The sequence below is a fragment of the Lipotes vexillifer genome, unplaced genomic scaffold (assembly GCF_000442215.2).
Source record: "Lipotes vexillifer unplaced genomic scaffold, Lipotes_vexillifer_v1.1 scaffold168, whole genome shotgun sequence".
Taxonomy (NCBI): Eukaryota; Metazoa; Chordata; class Mammalia; order Artiodactyla; family Lipotidae; genus Lipotes; species Lipotes vexillifer.
In genome coordinates, this window is record NW_006773947.1 from 1,879,189 (window position 1) to 1,901,587 (window position 22,399).

The window sequence follows — 22,399 nt, forward strand, 5'->3', positions numbered from 1 at the left end:
CTCTTTCTTATTTTTCATGCTATTGTGGATTCTGGAAGGAGAGAGTATTTTGCTTGTTTGGTATCTTTCCTGTCATTTTGTAGGATTTGTTGCAGAAGGGAACGTAGCCATATGTGCTCCGTCTGTTTCTTGATCCCCATCTCTTAGCTTTGTGTGGTGTGTGTATGTGTGTGTGAAAGAGAGAGAAAAACAAACAGTTTGGAAACAGTGAGACGAACACATTAGGGTCACAAACAGTTCAAGACTTAGATTGGAAGTCGTGTCTCCATGGAAGAAGCTATAAAGACTCTGTTTTAGTTAATGGAGATAAAGTGTCTTCCAGCATCATCTAAAATAACGCGGGTAATCTTCAACCTTAATTAACAGCAACAATATTTTATCAAACAGAAAGGAATCGAGGAGTCAATCCAAAAATGCTGTGCTCCTTGCCTTCCTTCATTGCCCTTTCCCCCAGTATTTTATGACCAAAAAATCCAAATTTCACAATAAACACCTATACCCCCTCTACTAGAGTGTACCATTAACATTTTACTACACTTGTTTTTTCACATAATTATCCACCTACTCATTCTTCTATCCACCCATTAATCCATCTTATTTATGCATTTCAAAATAAATTGCAGATATCAGTTACCGTCCCCTAAATACTTTAGCTATTTATATTAACTGTTATTATAAGAACTCCAGTTAATTATATGCATAGCTAAAGGTATGCATATAGTTAACTGGAGTTTAATGTTTGTTCATAGTTTTTTTTCTTTTGGTATAAAATTTGTACACAAGGGCAAAACTCTTGTACATTCACTGAGTTATAACAAATGCATATATCTGTGAAACCCAGATGTCTATCTAGATACAGAACAATAATACCACCCCTGAAAGTGTCCCCGTGCCTCTTCCCAGTCAATCCTCACCACCAGCTCCGACAGTCAACGATAGTTCTGATTTTTTCCACTTTTGTTTCTTTTTTTTTTTTTTTTTTTTTTTTGCGGTACGCGGGCCTCTCACTGTTGCGGCCTCTCCTGTTGCGGAGCACAGGCTCCGGACGCGCAGGCTCAGGGGCCATGGCTCACGGGCCCAGCCGCTCCGCGGCATGTGGGATCTTCCCGGACCGGGGCACGAACCCACGTCCCCTGCATCGGCAGGCGGACTCTCAACCACTGTGCCACCAGGGAAGCCCTCCACTATTGATTAGTTTTGCCTGTTCCAAAATTTCATCTAAATGGTCTTCATACGATCAGTATTCTTTTTGGGAAGGCTTTTTTCACTTAACACGATGCTGTTAAGATTCTTGCACGTTATTGCACCATCAATAGTTTGTTGCTTCCTACTGCCCATTGTATTCCACTGTGTAAATATGCCAGTGTGTGCTCTTCCATTCTACTACTGAAGGACACCAGGGCTATTTCCAGTTTGGGGCTACTGTGCATAAAGCTGCTATAAACTTTTTGTAAACACACATTTCCATTTCTCGTGGCTAAACGCCTAAGCATGGAATTTGTGAGTCATGGTGTAGGTGTATGTTTAATTATATTTTAAAAACTGCCAGATATTTTCCCAAGGTGATTGCACCACTTTTCACTCACACCAACAATGCATGATGGGTATGGCTGCTCCACATCTTCACCAAAATTGGGGGTAAGTCATTGTAACTCTAATTTACATTCCTCTGATGACTCATGATGTTAAGCCCTTTGTTGTATGCTTATTGGCCATTCATACATCCACTTTTGTGAAGTGGCTATTCAAGTCGTTTTCAATTGTATTGGGTTACTTGTCCTTTCATTATTGAGCTGCGGGAGTTCTTTATATTGTGTATCCTGGATGCCAACCACTTGTCAGATTTATGTTTTCTGAATATTTTCTCCCTGTTCACGGCTTGCCTACTCATTTTCTTCAGTGTCTTTTGTGAGCAAAAGTGTTTAATTTTGATGAAGTCTCATTTGTCAATTTTTCATGGTTATTGCTTCCTATGAACGAAGAAAACTTTGTCCATCCTCGAATCACAAAGATATCTGCCTATATTTTTCTCAAAAGCTTTAACTTTACTTTAGGTCTGATCCATATCAATTTAGATTTTGTGTATGATTTGAGGTCGGGGTCCGAGTTAATTTTTTTCCCATATAAATCCAGTTACTACAGAACCATTTGTTGAAAGGACTTTTCTCTTCTCTCCCCATCCCCTGTCACTGGATTGCTTTGGTACTTTTATCAAAAATAAAATGTCCAGGGGTTTTCCTGGTGGCACAGTGGTTAAGAATCCGCCTGCCAATGCAGGGGACACGGGTTCGAGCCCTGGTCCGGGAGGATACCCCAGGCCACGGAGCAACTAATCCTGTGCACCACAACTACTGAGCCTGCGCTCTAGAGCCCACGAGCCACAACTACTGAAGCCCTCGCACCTAGAGCCCGTGCTCTGCAACAAGAGAAGTCATCGCAAAGAGAAGCCCATGCACCGCAACTAAGAGTAGCCCCTGCTCGCCGCAACTAGAGAAAGGCTGCGGGCAGCAACGAAGACCCAACACAGCCAAAAATAAATGAGATAAAATTAATTAATAAAATAAAATAAAATGTCCACGTGTGAGTCTGTTTCTGTGCTCCCTGTTCTGCTACATTGATCTATTCTTCGAGTCTTATGTCAATAGCGCCATGTTTTCATTACTGTAGCTTTATAGTTAATCTTGAAGTAAGATAAGTCCTCCAATTTTATTCTGTTTCTTCAAGATGGCTTTGGATATTCTAGGTCGTTTACATAACCATATAAATTTTAGAATCCACTTGTCAGCTTCTTTTTAAAAAAAAGAACCTGCGTTAACTCTGTAGAGCAATTTGGGGAGAACTGGTATCTTAATAATACTGAATCTTCCAATCCACAAATATATTACACCTTTCTATTTATTTAGTCTTCCTAGATTTCTCTCAGAAAAGTTTTTTTAGCTTTAATATAGCGGTCTTGCATGTCTTTTGCTAAATTTATTCCTAAGCATTTTATGTTCTTTGTTACTATTTTTAATTGAATTTTAATTTCATTTTCCTATTGTTTGCTACTAGTATATATAGCTGGTTTTTCTATATTATCATTGTATCCTGCAATATTACTAAATTCAATTAGTTCTAGTAATTATTTTGTACATTCCTCAGGCTTTTTTACATAAAGAATCATGTCATCTACAAATAGAAACAGTTCTACTTCCTCCTTTCCAATCTTAACACCTTTTGTTTCTTTTTCTTGTCTTGTGCAGAGGTTAGGACCTCCAGGGCACTGTTTCACAAAAGTGGTGAAAGCAAGCATCCTTCCTTGTTCCCAATCTTCAGAAGGAAAGAGTTCAATATTTCATCACTTATATGATGTTAGTTGTAGGGTTTTCATAAATACCCTTCATCAGAGTGCAGACAGTCCAGTGCTCCTGTAACTTTAACGTGCACGCAAATCACCTGAAGGTCTTGTAATGCATAGCTTTAAGAAGATCCTGGGATCTTTCACTTATCCGTGAAACCCTGTGATTTGTAACAAACCTATGACTTATATTTACTTGTATTTTGATTAACTATGGTGACAGATGATATAAAATGTGTGGAGTGGGAGACAGGTGGAGAATGGTGGGTCTCTCTAAGGGTGTGTAGCCCTGGTTCCACATACACGGGCATCTCACGTAAAGAGTGCCTCCTTACTGGCAACGTTAACAAAACATCACTCTGAAAGCGCACACGACAGAATGACAGTATAGACCAAACTCATGAACATTTTACACAATTTTTAATGAATATCTCAAGGCAGATACACATATACCCTCCTCTGCCATACACTCCTCTTACTTAAATTCCAGTGAACCCAATCGTCCTTATAAGAGGGATGAAAAATCCATTTTTCTTATTTAGTGTCAACAGCAGACATCATTAATTGATCATGATATACTTCCTCTAGATTCAGAATCCATTTGAAAATAGGATTTAGAGTCAGCACTGAAGCTGATACCCATTTGCCCTCCTATCTTAGAGCCTTTCTAATATAAGATGGATAGCAGTCAGGATGACAGCCAGGAATTCTCCCCTCCATTTAGGTAAAGACCCAAATGAAGAATCTAATCAATGGAGTTTGGACAAACATGCCTCAGTCCATTTTCCCTAAATTACATCCAGCTAACCAAGCTTTCTGTGTACAAAAGTGGAGAAACGGCGTCAGAAAATCCTTAGAATTGCATATCACTTTCTTGACATCTTTTTAGAGCAGGGCTTACTGAGTGTTCATTTCCTACTGTGACACATTCACTTTGACTTAAATAGTGCCTCACCTGACAGTCAATGCAGACCCCTCCACCTGCATAGATGCCTTGGCTATTCAAGCTTGCCTGCTGCCTCTCAACTTCTGGATCATAGTAACAGTCGATGGCGTGGCCATGGCAGTTGCATGCTGAAAAAAGAGCATTCTAAGTTAGTACTCCACCGTGACTATGAGACCCTTAGTAAATTCCCCCGGAGAGTATTGTTGCTACACTGAGCTACAAGAAAGTCTATTCTGGAACACCAGGGATACCCAAAGTGGAAAATTTGGGGGATTTTTACACAAAGACCCACCTATCAACATATGCAATTTATACCTTCTTTCATCCGATATTAAGTGAGAGGTTTCTCTTTTTAAAAAAAATAAGATATATAATTACAAATTAAGATAAACCAAAATGACAATTAAGCTTTATGCACAAAGAGAATATTACTACTACTGCTATTGTCAAGAATAACTGAGGGACTTCCCTGGTGGTCCAGTGGTAAAGAATCCGCCTTACAATGCAGGGGACGCAGGTTCAATCCCTGGTCAGAGAACTAAGATCCCACATGCCGCAGAGCAACTAAAGCCCGAGTGCCACAACTACTGAGCTTGTGCACCTCAACTACTGCCTGCACTGCCACAAACTACAGAGCCCATGCGCTCTGGAACCCACACGCCACAACTAGAGAAGAGAAAAACCACACTCCACAGCTAGAGAGTAGCCCGCGCACCACAACAAAGAGCCTACGCACTGCAACAAAAAAAGATCCTGCGTGCCTCAACAAAGATGCCCCGTGCCACAACTAAGACTCAAGGCAGCCTATTAATTAATTAATTAATTAATTAATAAGAATAACTGAGTTCTTGGTACACTGTGAAAAGCATTTTACATGCATTATCTCATTTAATCTGCACAATAACTTTCTAAGGGTGGTGCTGTTATGCCTATAGCCCAGATAGGGAGTCTGAGGCTCAGAGAGGTTAAGGGACGTGCACATAGTCACAGACTTCACGAGTAAGAGAGGCAGAATCCTGACTTGTCTTTCTGTGACTCCAAAACCTATTCCCATTCAACACTCTAAGCCTTGCATCCCAGCACTATCTATAATAGTGATCAATTGGAAATAATCCTAACATCTAATTATAGGGAAATGGCTAAGCAAACAACAATATATTTGCTTGCCTGTCAGTTCTATGAAGTCAAGAACTGCTCCTGTTTTGTCTATAATAGAGCATCGTCCCCAGCACACAGTAAGTACTCAAACACTTTTTAGATGCACTTGAATCCAGAGAATGACAATACTATTGAATATGTGTCATCAAAAAAGATGTCAAGAGTTTTTAACGATATGGGAACATATTTTAAAATATCAAGTGAAAAAGCTCAGGATATAAAATTGTATAAATAATATACCCTTGAGCATTTAAAGTATGCATGAAAAAAACACTAAAATACCTAACAAAATATTAATAGTGGTTCTCTTTGGGTAGTAGAAGTATTAATGATTTTACTTTTTAAAAAAGAAATTTCCAAGTTATCTACAAGTAATGTATGATGCTTCTAAAATTAGAAAATATGACTTAAACCCCATTTAGGATTTTCATCATTGCCAAGATGAAAAAAGATCTAACGAGTAAAACACTCATTCTCTCTTAGGCAGAATATATATTCACTACATTCCACCTAGATCCAATTTTCCAAGTCTTTCTAGGAATTTATGTGTTTTAATTAAGTTCTCGGATAAATCTATTAGGGTTAGATTTTCAAGTTACCCTGTTTTTAACAGGCTGAGCCCTTTCTTATTTTCATTTCCTCAGTGGTGTCACGATTTTTTTTAAAAATTCTAAGCATTTACATTTACTACGTCAGTTATTTCTTAAGAAGTCTATTTATTTTGAATTGCAGTAACTCAAATGGAATTTAGAAAGCATCTAACAAATATCTTAACAGGTCTGATTTCCATAGGCTGTTTATAAGTTTTAACCATTTTGGCAAGTGTAAAAAGGTTAAAAACTTATGAAAGGAAATTATTTAAAATTTGTCATATGTGTTGGAGTAAAGCGTTGTCATTCACTGAGCGGTTCCATTAGTCTGGAAAACTAACCACACAATGAATGTTGGATTTCATGTGATGACACTTATTCAATCAAAGTATCCTAAACCAGCACCTGAAAGTATTGGAAGAAATAACCCCTGATAATTACTTTTCCCTCTTTGGGGCCCTATTATCTAGGGGTGAGGAATCAGGAATTCACTGCAAAGGAACCTGTTAACTATGACTCTAAAGTGAGAACGGCCATCCGGGTAACGACCTGGACCTAGAGATCACCTGAGTGTTCACCTTGGGCAACACCTTCCAACAATGCTAGCATCTCTCAAAGCGTGCTCAGAATTCCCCACTGGAAATGCATTTTAAGTAATTTTGCTGGTCACAGAGATCATCAGTCTTATCTCTTAAAGTTACAAGAACTATTTGGCCAGAAAGTATAAAGTATAGATTCTTTCTTACACATCTAGTTCAACAAACCTGGATCCAAACGCCTTTTGGTCATTTCAAAAAAGCAAATCCGTCTTCAAATGCTAAGGATATTCAGAAAAAATAGGCCACAGTCTCCAAAGCCAATAACTAAAAGTTACAAAAATGTTTCCAGCAACTGGAATAAATATATGGTCTTCTAAGAAGATGGATTTAAAAGAAAATCTTCAGTTGGATGTCATGGGCTTGTGTGTGTAAATAACAGTTTTCTTACTTTATATTGTGCCCGTAATTAAAAGCAGCCTCTCCTCTTTCTTCCTTCCTTCTCTGGTCCCCTCCATCCTGCATCCCCCTCAAGTCCTATTCCCTCAATACTTCCAGCTCTCTGTTTAGACATCAATCTCACCACCTTCTCTGAATCTCGGTCCTCAGAATAATTAGGATTCCAATCCAGTATCGCATCCTAAGAAATGATAAGGGTTTACAATTTAATAGTGGCTGCAACACATTTTAGATTGCTAAAAGGAAAGGCCAATTGTCAAAGCCCAATCCTTGCATATAGTGAATGCTTAATATATATTAACGAGCGTTATTGTTATTTTTGTTCTCATATTTGTATCTGAATTTAGAGTGGGGCACTGTTACCTCCAGTCTGAGTTATTTGCTGCATAAGACAGTTCTGAGTCCCTAAGACTGACATGATCTCACCCTCTTCATGAGCATGGGGAAAACACTGCATCAGTCCTCAGAGATGGGGGGATGGGGATCATGGGTGGGGCCTCGCTTCCTAGCACCCCTCCCCCAGCACTCACCTTCACACTCATTGCTCTGCTCCCGCGTGGCAGGCCGCCAGCGCCTCTGATTGTACCCTGCACAACAGCGATCACATGTCTCCCCACAGGTGTGGTGCTGGCATTCACACCGAAACCTGAGCATGTAGCAAAGCACATTTCAGTTACTGAAAAGTTGTTTGTTTGTCTGTTTAACTGAAGTATAAGATCAGTTGCTCCTGTGTGAAAAACTGAGTCATCATGGTCACCCATCGTACCACTGAGTGATTATGAGAACAAAGCACTTTGCGTACGCTCTTTCAAGTCCCCCGATCCCGCTTACTATCTCCATTTTACAGGTGGTGACACTAAGATCCGGAGATACTTAAACACTTGCCAAAGGTCAGGAGATGATAAACCGAGGGCCAGATTTCTAACTTAAGTTTGTCTGCCTCCAAAGTCCCAGCTCTTTCTTCCCTATTACGTTATATAATGATAAATCAACACAGGAGCAAGCAAGTGCTGAGTGTACTGAGGTGTGTTGGAGATCAACATCTTCACAAAAATCTAGAGTAGTCCTGTGAGATGGGTCAGGTTTTTAACTTTCAACCCGGGGTCTAGTGCAGAGATTCACCAAATCCAAGAGACAGTTACTCACCAGATCTCAGAGGACCCTGCTCCAAGAGTCCATGCCAGCTCCAACAAACAGCTCCATCACAGGAGCCAAAGCTCAGATTACTCAACAAAGCAATGGGGTAAAGACACAACTCGACATTCAAAGAACTATACACCTGCCTTAGAATGTTTCTGAGCTAAAATGAAATCGCTGCAGCCACGGTGTTGGATGAGAACTCCAAGCTCTGAGCTTCCATTCGTCTGTGCTCGAAAGAGGGTTCAAAACAGAGTCTAAGAAGACCCTTGGCTGTGCCCATGGGGATCCCCTCAACTCTTCTGAGGGGAGGTGGGATGGTTATGCTCCTACGGGAAGGCGTCACCCCTCTCCCAACTCAGCTCCCCGTTAAAGCAAATGGACATAGATTTAACTGGCAGCACAGAACAGCTGGAGTCCAAACGGGCTTTTGTCAGAGATGCAATTTCAGCTCATTGCCAATGATGTTTATTTGCAAGCTGAACTGAAAGAATATTTAGGGAAAATTGCTTAAAGAACACACAGTCCTACTACTCTTTTTTTTTTTTTTTTTTTTTTTTTTTTTTTTTTTTTTTTTTTTTTTTTTTTTTGGAGGAGGGGTTTATTGTGGAGTCCAACTACTCTTATAGGGAGATTCACATTGAGCACTGAAAAAGAAAACAGAGCTGGGAACTGATCTGAATCATATTGTCACTCCCAAGTAATTGCTTTTTCTGACTCTCAGCCCAGGTTGATGGTTGATGTAGAAAATTTGTCCTTGCATCAGTTGTAAGGATGTTATTGAAGATGCTGTTGACTGGAGAATCCTCCTCACGATGGCCACTCCATCCACCTCCAGGTAGATTTCTCATCTGGCCCTAGCATCAACACTCATCGTCTCCTACACAGCTGATTGCTTTTTAGATTATGATCACAGTGAAATATGAAACTGAGCAGGTCTCCCTTTTTGAGTTGACTGCCAGGAAGCTCAGAATTAAATCTGTGATCCACCCATGTTTCCATACATCAAAGTCAGCATGGTACCCATGCTTGATTAAATCCTCCTCTGCCTCATCAGAGGTTCTGCTTGATTTCTGATTGTCCAGCCATGGCTCCCTCCATTGTCACTGAATCCCCTTCAATATAAGATTTTTTCCTATTCATGGAGGCCTCCATGAGTCATTTGTGCAGGTCACAACAGGCAGGGGGAGGCAAGGCAGTTGTGCTGATATAGACCAGTGGCAAACTGAGCCTTTCACTGAGGGATGGGGAGACAGCCTCTCCACTCACACACACTTGGAGCAGTAAACTGCTCAGTGCAGAATCCCCCAGGTCTGCCAAGGGCACGGGGCTCGGCAGCTCTTCCAAGTGGGAAGCTCAACCCCTCTCCGATGACTTCTCCTCCTCTTCCAGGTGGCATCACTTTATCTCAGGCTCAGGGACCAAGAGTGACCTCTTTTCTCCCCTCTCGCTCCAACTCGGGTCTTCCCTGACCCGGCTTCTAGTGCCTTAGGACCTACCCTTCAGGAGTCTACATGGCAGCGATGGTTTAATCATTAATAAGCTCCTTGCTGATTAAGGGCTAGTGAGTTGATGGATTCACATTGCTATCTCAGAAAGCACCACCGGATCCCTGAAGGAGGGCTGACAGCCTTAGGGATTGTTTCTAGACAGGGAGAAGGGCGCCGCAAACTTACCACGCAAGTTGGTAGCTGGCACCTCTGCCTGACCATGAAGCTAGGCGTTATGATGTACAAACCTGAATTTGACTAACAGTAAAATGTACCCCTGGTAAATGCTGCTCGTGTGGAATTGGAGACATTAAATAAAACATTGAGAGACAATCATTACTATATCCAGCGTCTGGTAATTTCCAGCCCTTCAAAGTATCCTTCCTAAGGTGATAACACGAGTGTATACAACTGCATAACACAATATTTGAGATCCATGCATCTTACTGCATGTGAAATATACCTCAATTAAAAGCAAAACAGTGTTACACCCATGTTGATAGCAGAATTATTCACAATAGCTAAAAGATGGCAGTAACCTAAGTGTCCATCAACAGATGAACGGGTAAGCAAAACGTGGTATATATATAATGAAATATTATTCAGCCTTAAAAAGGAAGGAAATTCTGACACGTGCTATAGTGAGGACAGTATGCTAAGTGAAATAAGCCAGTCACAAAAAGACAAATATTGTGTGATTCCACTTCTACAAGGCACTTAGAGTAGCCAAATTCATAGAGTAGAATGGTGTTGCCAGGTGTTGCTGGGAGGAGGGAATGCAGAGCTGCTGTTTAATGTGTACAGAGTTTCAGTTCTGCACAATGAAAAGAGTGCTTGGCTGCACAACAATGTGAGTGAACTGAACACTACTGAACTTAAACCACCCCCACTTAAGAATGGTTAAGACGGTAAACTTTATATTATGTGCACTTCACCACAATTTTAAAGATGAAAAAGGATTTGAAAACATTTACCCCTGATCTCACTAGACCAGGGATGACAAGCAAATATTATTTCTCTTGCCAACTCTACTCAATTATTTGTGGCTGCCTGGGGCACTGTCTGGAGCAGGGGTGGGGGAAGGGGGTCTGGGTGGCTTTGTACCTGATCATGCACAGAGTGCTGTGATTGATTAACTATGTCTGCTATGGGCTGGTTGCAGATGAGAGGGAAGTGTAGGGGTGGAGCAGGGGAGACATACACATCACCTACTTGTTGGCATTGCAACATTCTTGTTGCGGGCAGGAACTTAGGAAGTATTTAACAGGATGCAAACATCTACTGAAACAATTAGATTTATTCATAGAAAGATGAAAAATCTGTACAATGTACTCACAGTTTTTCAGGATTGTTTGCACTGCACACTTCAGCATGGCCATTGCAAACACACCGCCCACCAATGCTGATATCCTTTATGCTATAATAATACTATAGAACAGAAAACAGAACATGCCAGTTTTACTAAACCCCAACGTAAACTTTCCTTTCCTAACCTTTAACATACATCTGTATTGACCCTGCTTCCTTCCATCCTGTACTCCTGAGCCTCCCTCAACACAAAAGGGAGCCACGTGTGGGTGTAACTTTTCTTAGAAAGCAAATACATTCCCCAATCAAACTGAATAGCACACTGCTGAATTTGTCCATTTTTAAGAATTAAATGCACGGAGGGAAATTACCTCGGACAAGAATCATACCCTAAAGCCTTCGGGAAAGGGATTAAGTGCTTCCTAGTTTCTCTTTTTTTTTTAAATGTAAATCTGAGTTCCATAAATTGGACATATCTGTTTACCAAAAAACATAATTTTTATAACAAAAATTTTGTAACTACTGTGTTTAGGCTTCAGGAAAGGAGAGAATATTCACCAAGATGGATCAGATACAGCGCTGAGACTGGCAGGACCCGCTAGCAGTTGCGGAAGCCTTGCTAGGTCAGGGTTGAAAAAGCCAAAGGCAGAGGTTCAAGCTCCAAAAGGCCAGACAGTTTCAGACCCAGCTGAGGCTCGGTCCCTAGACCAGGCCAATGATATGCATAGGCCACCTCGTGGACCAGGCATGTCTCCAGCATGGTGGAGGCCTCTCCACTTGGGACCATCGGTGGCACCATCCGCCAGCTCCCTTACTTCTCAGACTTGGCAGGAGGCACAGGACTCAGTAAGGAATTCAGAGGGTGTGAAATCATCTTTCTCACTGAGGTCATGCCACCAGTGAGAATATCGGTCAGTGAGGAAGTCTGTGAATTCACAGGGACAAGAGGGGTTTTGTATGTTTTTGCTGTTGCTGAGATTAGTCATCCTAAACCTCCCCACAGTCACTCAGGGTTGGGGTTCTGTTCTGATCTCCCTAAAAGCTGTTAAGTGTCTTAGCTTCCCGGCAACGTCTTACTTAGTCTAAAGGCATCAACAATTCCTCTTGTTAATATGGATAAAATTCAGTATTGGAGGGCTTCTGTGACAAGTTCACACTCAGAAGCTTTCATGCTGATCACAGAAATTTCTCTCTACACATGGGTTAGGGCAGCAGCGGCGAGAGAGAAGCCCTCCATCAGCCTTCACCCCAGCACACACGATACGTGTGACAGGACACCTGGTATTCTGGCTCGTCCACTTAAAGAAGCAACCTAGACCGCTGGGGAGGGAGTGTCAAGATTATATATGTGATGCACTCCACAAAAAATTACTTAATAGAGAAGACTACGTTCACCTAAGTGAAAAGAAATCTACATACATACGAGTACCAATCTTGCAACCCTAAAAAGAAAAAAAAAAAGTGGTGAGGTACATTTGTGGCGAGGCTCCAAAACACCTGGAGGAATGGAAACGCAGTCTGGCTACAGTTGACCAGAAAGCCCAGCTCACCCTTGTAAATTGCGTTCTTGGATCCAGTTGTAGTTCCCACATACAACGGCTCAGAGGGAGCTAAGGGGGCTTAAAAAGTCCGAAAACGGGCCACCTACATTCCAGATGACTGGCCTTCTTGGAAAATGCTCAAAACTGTAGCAAAACCTAACTTTTCCCTCTCCCTTCCTTTCCCAGCTCCCTGACTTACTTCCCGAAGAAGCCAAACTCTATAAGGCAAGCTGGCATCTTCCATTCACCCTCCCGGGTCCACTCTCCACCCCTCCGCACCCTGCCCTTTGCCCTGGGGCTAAACTTTATGGGATGACAAGGGCCTCTTGCTCTCTGGCCTCCTGTTAGGTTTGACCATTGGGAGGAACTGGGAGGGAATCAGAGGGTGGGAAGAGAGTGAGCTCGGGGGTATTTATTCTGCTGGTTTCCTCTGTGCCCAGGCGACAGGGTACCGTCCTGACACTGAGAGTAAACGATGTTCATCTAACCCTAGTGGAGCGTGTACTGCCGCTCACCAACGCCCACACCCCTCTGCTTTGGCTCGATTACGTTACCCAGCCTCCTGCATCTCCACGGGGCTCTACGACCAGTTCCTGCCAATGGAAGTGAGCTCTGTGGTTAGGAGATGGTTCCTCCCTATGCTCTTTCTCTCTTCCCTCATCTGCTGACCAGGTGCAGGAGGTGCAGAGGAGGACCCTGAGGTCCTACAGGATGGCTGTGCCTCTACAGAGAAACAGCCTGGTTCCCTGAATAACTGTGTGGAGCTGATCCCACCTGCTCACCCACATTAGACTGTGACATGAGCAAATAATTAACCTTTATTGTGTTCGCCTCTGAGACTTGGGGATTATTTGTTACAATAGCAGACTAATACCAGGATGGCTGTCCTCTTTTGCCTTTCATCTTCTCTGAATATGATTTGTCTTTAACCACCAAACTTCTAAGCTATACCTAATATTTCAGACAAGAACAACTCTTACGCCTATGACATTACTGGTTATAAAGTTTACTTGAAGGAGTTCGAGGCAATGAATTTGATAAGCAAACAAGGTACCAAAAGCTGCTGTCTTGGCACTTAAAAGCACTACTCACCCGCCGAGTGACGGTTGGATCTCTCTGTGCTTTGGAGATGAGGTGTCCAAGAAGAGTGTTGGTTCGGAGAAAACGCAGGCGGATGTTTGTTGCCTTGGTGAACTCCCTCAGGGTGTGAGAGAAAGTAAAATTTTTTGTGCCTGGACGACCATTTATCAAGGACACCACAACCTAAAAGAACCACACACACACAGAGGGGGGAAAAAAGTCTTGTTATCAAAATTTAGCTGCAAGTAACTAAAAATAACTCACATGCCTCCAAACACTAACTTGGTTTCTTTGAGTCATTAGATGTTTCAAAACCTGGGCTCTCAGGTTTTGTAAATCATTTCATTTACAAACCCTTTGTTCTACCACTGTCATTGTGGGGCTATAAACACTATGAAATGTTCAAAGTATAACATTAAAATCTACAAATATAAAGAAACAATTTTTGTCAAGCTGCATCAAAGAAACAAAGCTAAAGTAATCTAAAATCCCGAAAGAGGGTGAAAAAAGGAAGTCTTTGGATATAAAGTTGACACAAAAAAATCTATATAAAACCCAGGTTTAGGTTTTTTTTTTCTTTGGCCACACCGCGCAGCATGCGAGATCTTAGTTCCCCGACCAGGGATCGAACCCGCACCCCCTGCAGTGGAAGCGCAAAGTCTTAACCACTGGACCGTCAGGGAAGTCCCCCAGGTTTTGTTTTAAAGCTTGAGGCGATGAAGTCCAAGTCCCAACCAGTTACTGAGACATGAAACACTGACCGATCACTGGAAGATACTAGATACAGCTGCTCAAGAAAGATCTCTCTACCTAAGGAGAACGAGACTGACACCCTTTAAAGAAGTTCATTTGAAACTCACTCCGTGGGATGCTTCTCTGATTTTCCCCACTCTCTTTTCTCATCTTCCCTAACAACAGCCTGGCTGACTTCACAAGGACCACATGCAACCCCAATGAGACAGCAATTGTTTTCTCCCCTACAGATGATGCCCATCCTGCCGAAAGGGATCAGGGATTAGTTCTGCCACCAAGCCCTCCTCTCCCCTCTCTTACCGGAGGTAATGTGCTTGTGAAACAGTGGGAGGGTTCTTCACCACAATCACCAGTGACCCACTTTCTAAATAGTCCACCAGAAAAAAGAGTTCAAGACCTGTGGGCCGTGAATCCAGAATCCTGAATTCCCAAGGAAAATTAGACCTCAAATAGAATTTGCAATGTCAATTATACCTCAATTTAAAAAAAAAGATTTCCAACACAACTCAATCTGGGAGTCTTCCATGTGATTCCACCTATGTTAGATTTCCTTGAAAGTGCAAGTTTCACAATTATGAAAAATGTGGCATTTTCATGTTCATTTCTGAGTCTTATCTCTCAAGGCCTCCCAAATCTACTTACCTCACCATTCTCCAATGGCACGATCCGGGAGTAATCAGTAGTACAAAGTACATCATCATCTCGCGTGATCGCCCTATTTGCTTCCTGTCCAAACTGTTCCAAACAGTCTACTTTAGAATCTAGGAAGGAAACATGTTAATATTGTAAAATAAAATATTATCATCTTGCTGTAAATCTCTTAAGAAATCTTATGTTTACTTAAGAATATACATGAAAAGGGAAAGAACAGAGAAGCATTTAAGATTTTTAGACAGAAGCTTAGAATGAAATTCTTAATTCACGAAAGAAAATACCAAGCCATTTCAGACAACGTGACTTGCAACAGAAATGTCTGGAGATATGGTTCTAAATCCTCATTCCTCATTAGGCAAGTTTACCCTCTAAGGAGCATTCCTGGAAAACCCAATGCCTTTGTAAGCCAAATTCCTGTCCACCTCAATTTGTCACAGCGTTCAGAGACCCAGACATTCTTCATTAGTGAAAAAGACAAGGTAAGTAATGTGAAAGGCAGGATCCATAAAGATGGAGCTTAGTTCCTAATTCTACATAAAAGGAAATGGACTGGGACTTCCCTGGTGGCGCAGTGGTTAAGACTCCACGGTCCCAATGCAGGGGGCCGAGGTTTGCTTCCTGGTCAGGGAACTAGATCCCACATGAATTGCCACAACTAAGAGCCCGCATGCCTCAACTAAGGAGCCCGCCTGCTGCAACTAAGACCCGGCACAACCAAATAAATTAATTAATTAAATATTTTTAAAAATAGGGACTTCCTGGTAGCGCAGTGGTTAAGAATCCGCCTGCCAATGCAGGGGACACGGGTTGGATCCCTGGTCCAGGAAGATCCCACGTGCCGTGGAGCAACTAAGCCCACACTCCACAACTACTGAGCTCTCGTGCCACAACCACTGAAGCCCATGCGCTTAGAGCCCGTGCTCCACAACAGAAGCCACCACAATGAGAAGCACACCTGCTGAAACAAAGAGTAGCCCCCACTTGCAGCAACTAGAGAAAGCCCACATGCAGCAACGAAGACCCAGCGCAGCTAAAAATAAATAAATACAATAAATACAATTTATATATATATATATATATATATATATATATATATATTTAAAAAAAGGAAATGGACTGAAGCTATGGCCCAGTTATAGGTACACTGTTTCCCCCTAAATAGTAGCAAGAACCATTATCATAAGAGGTGTTTCAACCCCAGTTATACATGTGTATCCTTGGAATTCATGCAAATGCGCTTGAGAAATAGGGATGTTCCAAGGGTAACCTAGAAACTTAAAATTGACCAGCCCCTGACTAGCCACACTGAGAGACTAATTTTCTACTTAAACCCACAGTCTTGATCTGCTGCCAGTAATTCAAACCCCCCATAACATGGTAGGCTAGATTACTTACGAGCAAAATATTGCCAAGGTGAGTAGGTGCTTCCGAAGTCGACGGATCTTTCCAAGACCCAAAGATCAGGGCGAGGAGAATTTGCAAATTTGATTAAAATATAGGCCACCTGGAAAAGCTGATAAAGCAAAGGACATACAGTTACTCAAGTCGCCGCATCTGTCCACACCCTCCATCATCTCTATATGATGCTGATTCCCACGGCAACACATCTAGCCACACCTCTCGCAAGATCCAGATCCCATTTCTAACTGCCTACTGGACATCTCTAATTGGATGCAGCCTCTCAAGCTTATCATGCTCAAAACCAAAATCATCATTTTTTCTCTTTCCACCGAATCTATACATGAATCTTTGTCACATCCTAATCATTATTCCCTTGAATTTCAACCAGCCTACACAGCACCTTCAAGTCTGTACATTCAGGGAAGTCTGATGTCAAACAACAATCATCGTGGGCTAAGCTCTTCCAGGAGCAAGAGCCGGTAGTACAGCCCTGAGCGTCTCCCGCGAGTGACACAGCCCTGGTTCCAGATCTCGGAGAGCTCACGGCTGCAGAACTGAGACCTGAGCGGCTGCTTGGTAGAGTGCAGCACCTCCTTCTCCTGTGCCATCTCCACTCACCCTCTCTTCTCCTGATTTCTCTCCCTCTTACTGATTTTCTTGTTCATCCTCATCACGCTTTGCCCACGGCCAGGACAACGCAAACGTATGGGAGAGATGAAGTACGGCTTTGGTCCAGTTTCTTCATCCTCCCACTCTTGAATCCCAGTATGCCTCCATGATGGACCCCAGGAGTCCCTGCAGTCCACTCCCACCCGCTTCCCTCAAAACTTATATCTGGCTTGACTTGTGAACCCTGAGAGTCTATATGCTTAGCAAAGTGCCTAGTATGAGCTCATTGTTCATGACAATGAACATGGGTGTAAAACAAATCTGCTAACATGTTAAGAACTGGGGATTAATCCCCACCCCACCCCCACTCCCCAACCCCAAGGAAGAGATTCCACAGTGACTTTCAGAAGAAGACTCTGCCACCTTATTAACTAGCCCAGTAGAGCCATTTGAACAATGAGCTCATCGAGTTAGAGAGAGAGGCAGTACTCAGACCCTGTGGGATCCTTTTATTTCTTAGGGAAAAAAAAATAAGGGATTTTCATCTGTATATTTTTCACATACAATAGTATGGTAAGAGTCATATATATATATATATATATATCTTTACCAGATTCATTGATTAGCTCTAGTAGTATTCTGGTGGCATTTTTAGGATTCTGTATTTATAGTATCATGTCATCTGCCAACAGTGACAGCTTTACTTCTTCTTTTCTGAGTGGGATTTTTTTTTTTTTCTTTTGCGGTACGTGGGTCTCTCACTGTTGTGGCCTCTCCCGTTGCGGAGCATAGGCTCCGGACGCCCAGGGTCAGCGGCCATGGCTCACGGGCCCAGCCGCTCCACGGCATATGGGATCTTCCCGGACCGGGGCACGAACCCATGTCCCTTGCATCGGCAGGCTGACTCTCAACCACTGCGCCACCAGGGAAGCCCCCATATATATTTTTTAAAGTCTCAGAGCTACTAATTGATTGTGAATGTTCCCAACTCGACACTAGAAGCCAAAATCTCTAGGGCAATGGTTCTCAAATTTTAGTCTCAAGATACCTTTACATTTTTAAAAATTATGGAGGACTTTCAAAAGCTTTTCTTTACGTGGGCTATGTCTATTAATTAATAAGAAATACCATATTAAAAATTAAGGCTGAGAAATTTTTAAAATACATATTACAAATTCATTTAAAATAATAAACCATTACATGTTAACATAAATACCATATTTTATGAAAAAAATACTATATTTTCCAAAACACAAAAATTATAGTGAGAAGAGTGGCTTTGATTTACATTTTTAAAATCGCTTTCAATGTCTGCCTTCATAGAAAACAGCTGGATTCCCATAGCCACTTCTTCAGTTTGTTGTAATACATTGTTTTGTTTGAAGTATTTGAAGAAAATCTGGCCTCCCATAGATCTGTAATAGGAAAAAGGACCTAAGAGCTTGTGGACCTCCTGAAAGGTCTTGGGAACCCCATGGGTTCTCAACCGTACTTTGAGAACCACTGATCTTGGTCACAGAGATTATCCTTTGCTTTAAGAAGCCCCTTTGCTTACTTCTCTGTGGAAGGAAGAATTGTCACACCAATTACTGAAAACCCTAAGTTCAGCCAGTTTTGTCTCAAACACTTGCTCTTCGATCTTGAAAAATCTGCTTCCCTGGGTTCAGATTAATGCTCTCAGATTGTCTACCCATCCTTGGAAAAAAATGATCCAACCTCATGTAAAGTAGCAGGATACAAAATTAATGTACAGAAATCTCTTGCATTCCTATATACTAATGACAAAAAATTTGAAAGACAAATTAAGGAAACACTCCCATTTACCACTGCAACAAAGAGAATAAAATACCTAGGAATAAACTTACCTAAGTAGACAAAAGACCTGTATGCAGAAAACTATAAGACACTGATGAAAGAAATTAAAGATGATACAAACAGATGGAGAGATATACCATGTTCTTGGATTGGAAGAATCAACGTTGTAAAAATGACTGTACTACCCAACACAATCTAAAGAGTCAATGCATCCCTATCAAACTACCAATGGCACTTTTCACAGAACTAGAACAAAAAATTTCACAATTTGTATGGAAAACACTGATGAGAAATTAAAGATGATACAAACAGATGGAGAGATATACCATGTTCTTGGATTGGAAGAATCAAAGTTGTAAAAATGACTGTACTACCCAACACAATCTAAAGAGTCAATGCATCCCTATCAAACTACCAATGGCACTTTTCACAGAACTAGAACAAAAAATTTCACAATTTGTATGGAAACACAAAAGCCCCCAAATAGCCAAAGCAATCTTGAGAAAGAAAAATGGAGCTGGAGGAATCAGGCTCCCTGACTTCAGACTGTACTACAAAGCTACAGTAACCAAGACATTATGGTACTGGCACAGAAACAGAAATATAGATCAATGGAAAAGGATAGAAAGCCCAGAGATAAACCCACGCACCTATGGTCACCTTATCTTTGATAAAGGAGGCAAGAATATACAATGGAGAAAAGACAGCCTCTTCAGTAAGTGGTACTGAGAAAACTGGACAGCTACATGTAAAAGAATGAAATTAGAACACTTCCTAGCACCATACACAAAAATAAACTCAGAATGGATTAAAGATCTAAGTGTAAGAGCAGACACTATAAAACTCTTAGAGGAAAACATAGGCGGAACACTCTATGACATAAATCACAGCAAGATCCTTTTTGACCCACCTCCTAGAGAAATGGAAATAAAAACAAAAATAAACAAATGGGACCTAATGAAACTTCAAAGCTTTTGCACAGCAAAGGAAACCATAAACAAGACGAAAAGAAAACCCTCAGAATGGGAGAAAATATTTGCAAATGAAGCAACTGACAAAGGATTAATCTCCAAAATATACAAGCAGCTCATGCAGCTCAATATCAAAAAACTGCACAACCCAATCCAAAAATGGGCAGAAGACCTAAAAAGACATTTCTCCAGAGAAGATATACAGATTGCCAACAAACACATGAAAGAATGCTCAACATCACTAATCATTAGAGAAATGCAAATCAAAACCACAATGAGGTATCACCTCACACCGGTCAGAATGGCCATCATCAAAAAATCTACAAACAATAAATGCTGGAGAGGGTGTAGAGAAAAGGGAACACTCTTGCACTGCTGGTGGGAATGTAAATTGATAAAGCCACTGTGGAGAACAGTATGGAGGTTCCTTAAAAAACTACAAATAGAACTACCATATGACCCAGCAATCCCACTACTAGGTATATACCCTGAGGAAACCAGAATTCAGAAAGAGTCATGTACCAAAATGTTCATTGCAGCTCTATTTACAATAGCCCGGAGATGGAAACAACCTAAGTGCCCGCCGTCGGATGAATGGATAAAGAAGATGTGGCACATATATACAATGGAATATTACTCAGCCATAAAAAGAAACGAAATTGAGCTATTTGTAATGAGGTGGATAGATCTAGAGTCTGTCATACAGAGTGAAGTAAGTCAGAAAGAGAAGGACAAATACCGTATGCTAACACATATATATGGAATTTAAGAAAAAAAAAATGTTATGAAGAACCTAGGGGTAAAACAGGAATAAAGACGGGTAAGCTGGGACAAAGCGAGAGAGTGGCATGGACATATATACACTACTAAATGTAAAATAGATAGCTAGTGGGAAGCAGCTGCATAGCACAGGGAGGTCAGCTCGGTGCTTTGTGACCACCTAGAGGGGTGGGGTAAGGAGGGTGGGAGGGAGACGTGAGAGGGAGGGGATATGGGGATATATGTATACGTATAGCTGATTCACTTTGTTATACAGCAGAAACTAACACAACACTGTAAAGCAATTATACACCAATAAAGATGCTAAAAAAAAAAAAAAAAGCTAGTTAGGAATTGTAAGGTACTCTGAAAACCATAAAGCAATACCTAAAGGAAGGAGAAATAATTTCCAGAATACACGTACCATTATTACATAGTGAAGGAGTTCATAGGAAATCCAAGAACTCCCAGTTTAGAAAATCAGAAGAAATATATTTCCCAAAAGACTGCACATCTCTCTTAGACCACATCAAAATAAGACTGCTTTTAGATATGTAAGAGAGAATACAAATGAAACATTTTTGGATACAGGAATCATTTAAAACATTCTTAATCTCTTCCATCAAAATCCTATAATCATAGCATGTCCCCTAAAAACCCTATTTATTTAATAGTGTGTGACCTAATGGTTACTATGTTCTAGGTACTATGTCAAGCACCTCAGAAACATTCTCAGAATGAAAGTGGGATTTTATTAACTCCACTTTACAGATGAGGAATGTGTGACTTCGAGAGGTGAAATAATGTGTCCACATCTTGCAGGTGTAAAAGTCCACCACCTTTGTATATTCTACTCACTGATCATTAGCAATGCCACTGAACCTGATAGATACTTAATATTTAACCTGTTTCATCCTGGGGAAAATAACTGTCAAAGAAGTTCTAAACATCATTATTTCCAAATATGCTAAAAGTCCGTTACAGGGAGCCCAGAGGTAGGGAGCTATGTGATAATACATCTCGATGGTTATTTGAGCGCGTTGGTTTCTAAAGCTGCACTTTCTGCTAGTACAAATCCGCATAGATGAAATAGCCTTGGTAGCTCAGAGGGAACCTCTCTTTGTTTTGTTTCATCCTGTCTGAGATAACATGTGATCCCTTTAAAGGCAGCACATCAGTTAAAAAATCCCACATCTAGCTGCAAGGGGAGGCATGCCACAGTGTGTCCCCTCTGCATGTTACATAAACCTGCCACCCGGACCTAATTTAATAAGCTCTGGGATTCCACCAACTCATCTTCCAGCACCTACCAGACAGGGCTTTCCACTCCAAAATGCTTCCCTCCCATTTTCATCTTACGAACTTGATTCTGAGATTCCTCAGCACAGGATTATGTGCCCTGACACCGCGAGGCTGCCTTCCATTCTTGCTGAGCCCATCTGCACTGACAGACTGTTTCTCTCTCCCTACCACTGTGGTGCAACTTGCAGTGGCTTCTTGCCAAGCACTCCAGCTCTGCAGCCAATCTCCCCTCGATGTATAGATTCAAATTGGTGCTGAGAGGCGGCCTCCAGAGTGGGTTCACTGGGGGTTCATGCATGTTAAACCAACAGGTATGGAGTTATTCTCTTCTACTTGATAATTTTAAATGCTGTGCCTTCTAAATGGCTCCTTCTGTTAAACCCCTGTTATCGGTTACTTATGTTTGCTCTTTGATCACTCAACATACTTCAAAGCACGCCTGAGTGACACTTGAGACGCATGGGTGTAAATGAGGGCCCTTTACGAAACAAGAAAGCACCAGGCAGTGGAGTCACTAGAAGCAGAAAAGCAAAGGCCAAGTTGTGCATTTTCG

The 22,399-nt window shown here is 41.5% G+C and overlaps 1 protein-coding gene across 1 annotated transcript in view; it reads right to left on the reverse strand.

Moving 5' to 3' along the window:
* Positions 1–22,399, reverse strand: part of LAMA3 (laminin subunit alpha 3) — a 246,918-nt gene that overhangs the window by 176,446 nt on the left and 48,073 nt on the right. Inside the window, exons 3-8 of the mRNA XM_007448619.1 lie at positions 16,385–16,502; positions 14,978–15,096; positions 13,595–13,765; positions 10,990–11,081; positions 7,557–7,672; positions 4,293–4,411 (exon numbers count right to left, since the gene is read on the reverse strand). Of these exons, the coding sequence (XP_007448681.1) occupies positions 4,293–4,411; positions 7,557–7,672; positions 10,990–11,081; positions 13,595–13,765; positions 14,978–15,096; positions 16,385–16,502 (735 nt within the window). The remainder of the gene's footprint in view (positions 1–4,292; positions 4,412–7,556; positions 7,673–10,989; positions 11,082–13,594; positions 13,766–14,977; positions 15,097–16,384; positions 16,503–22,399) is intronic.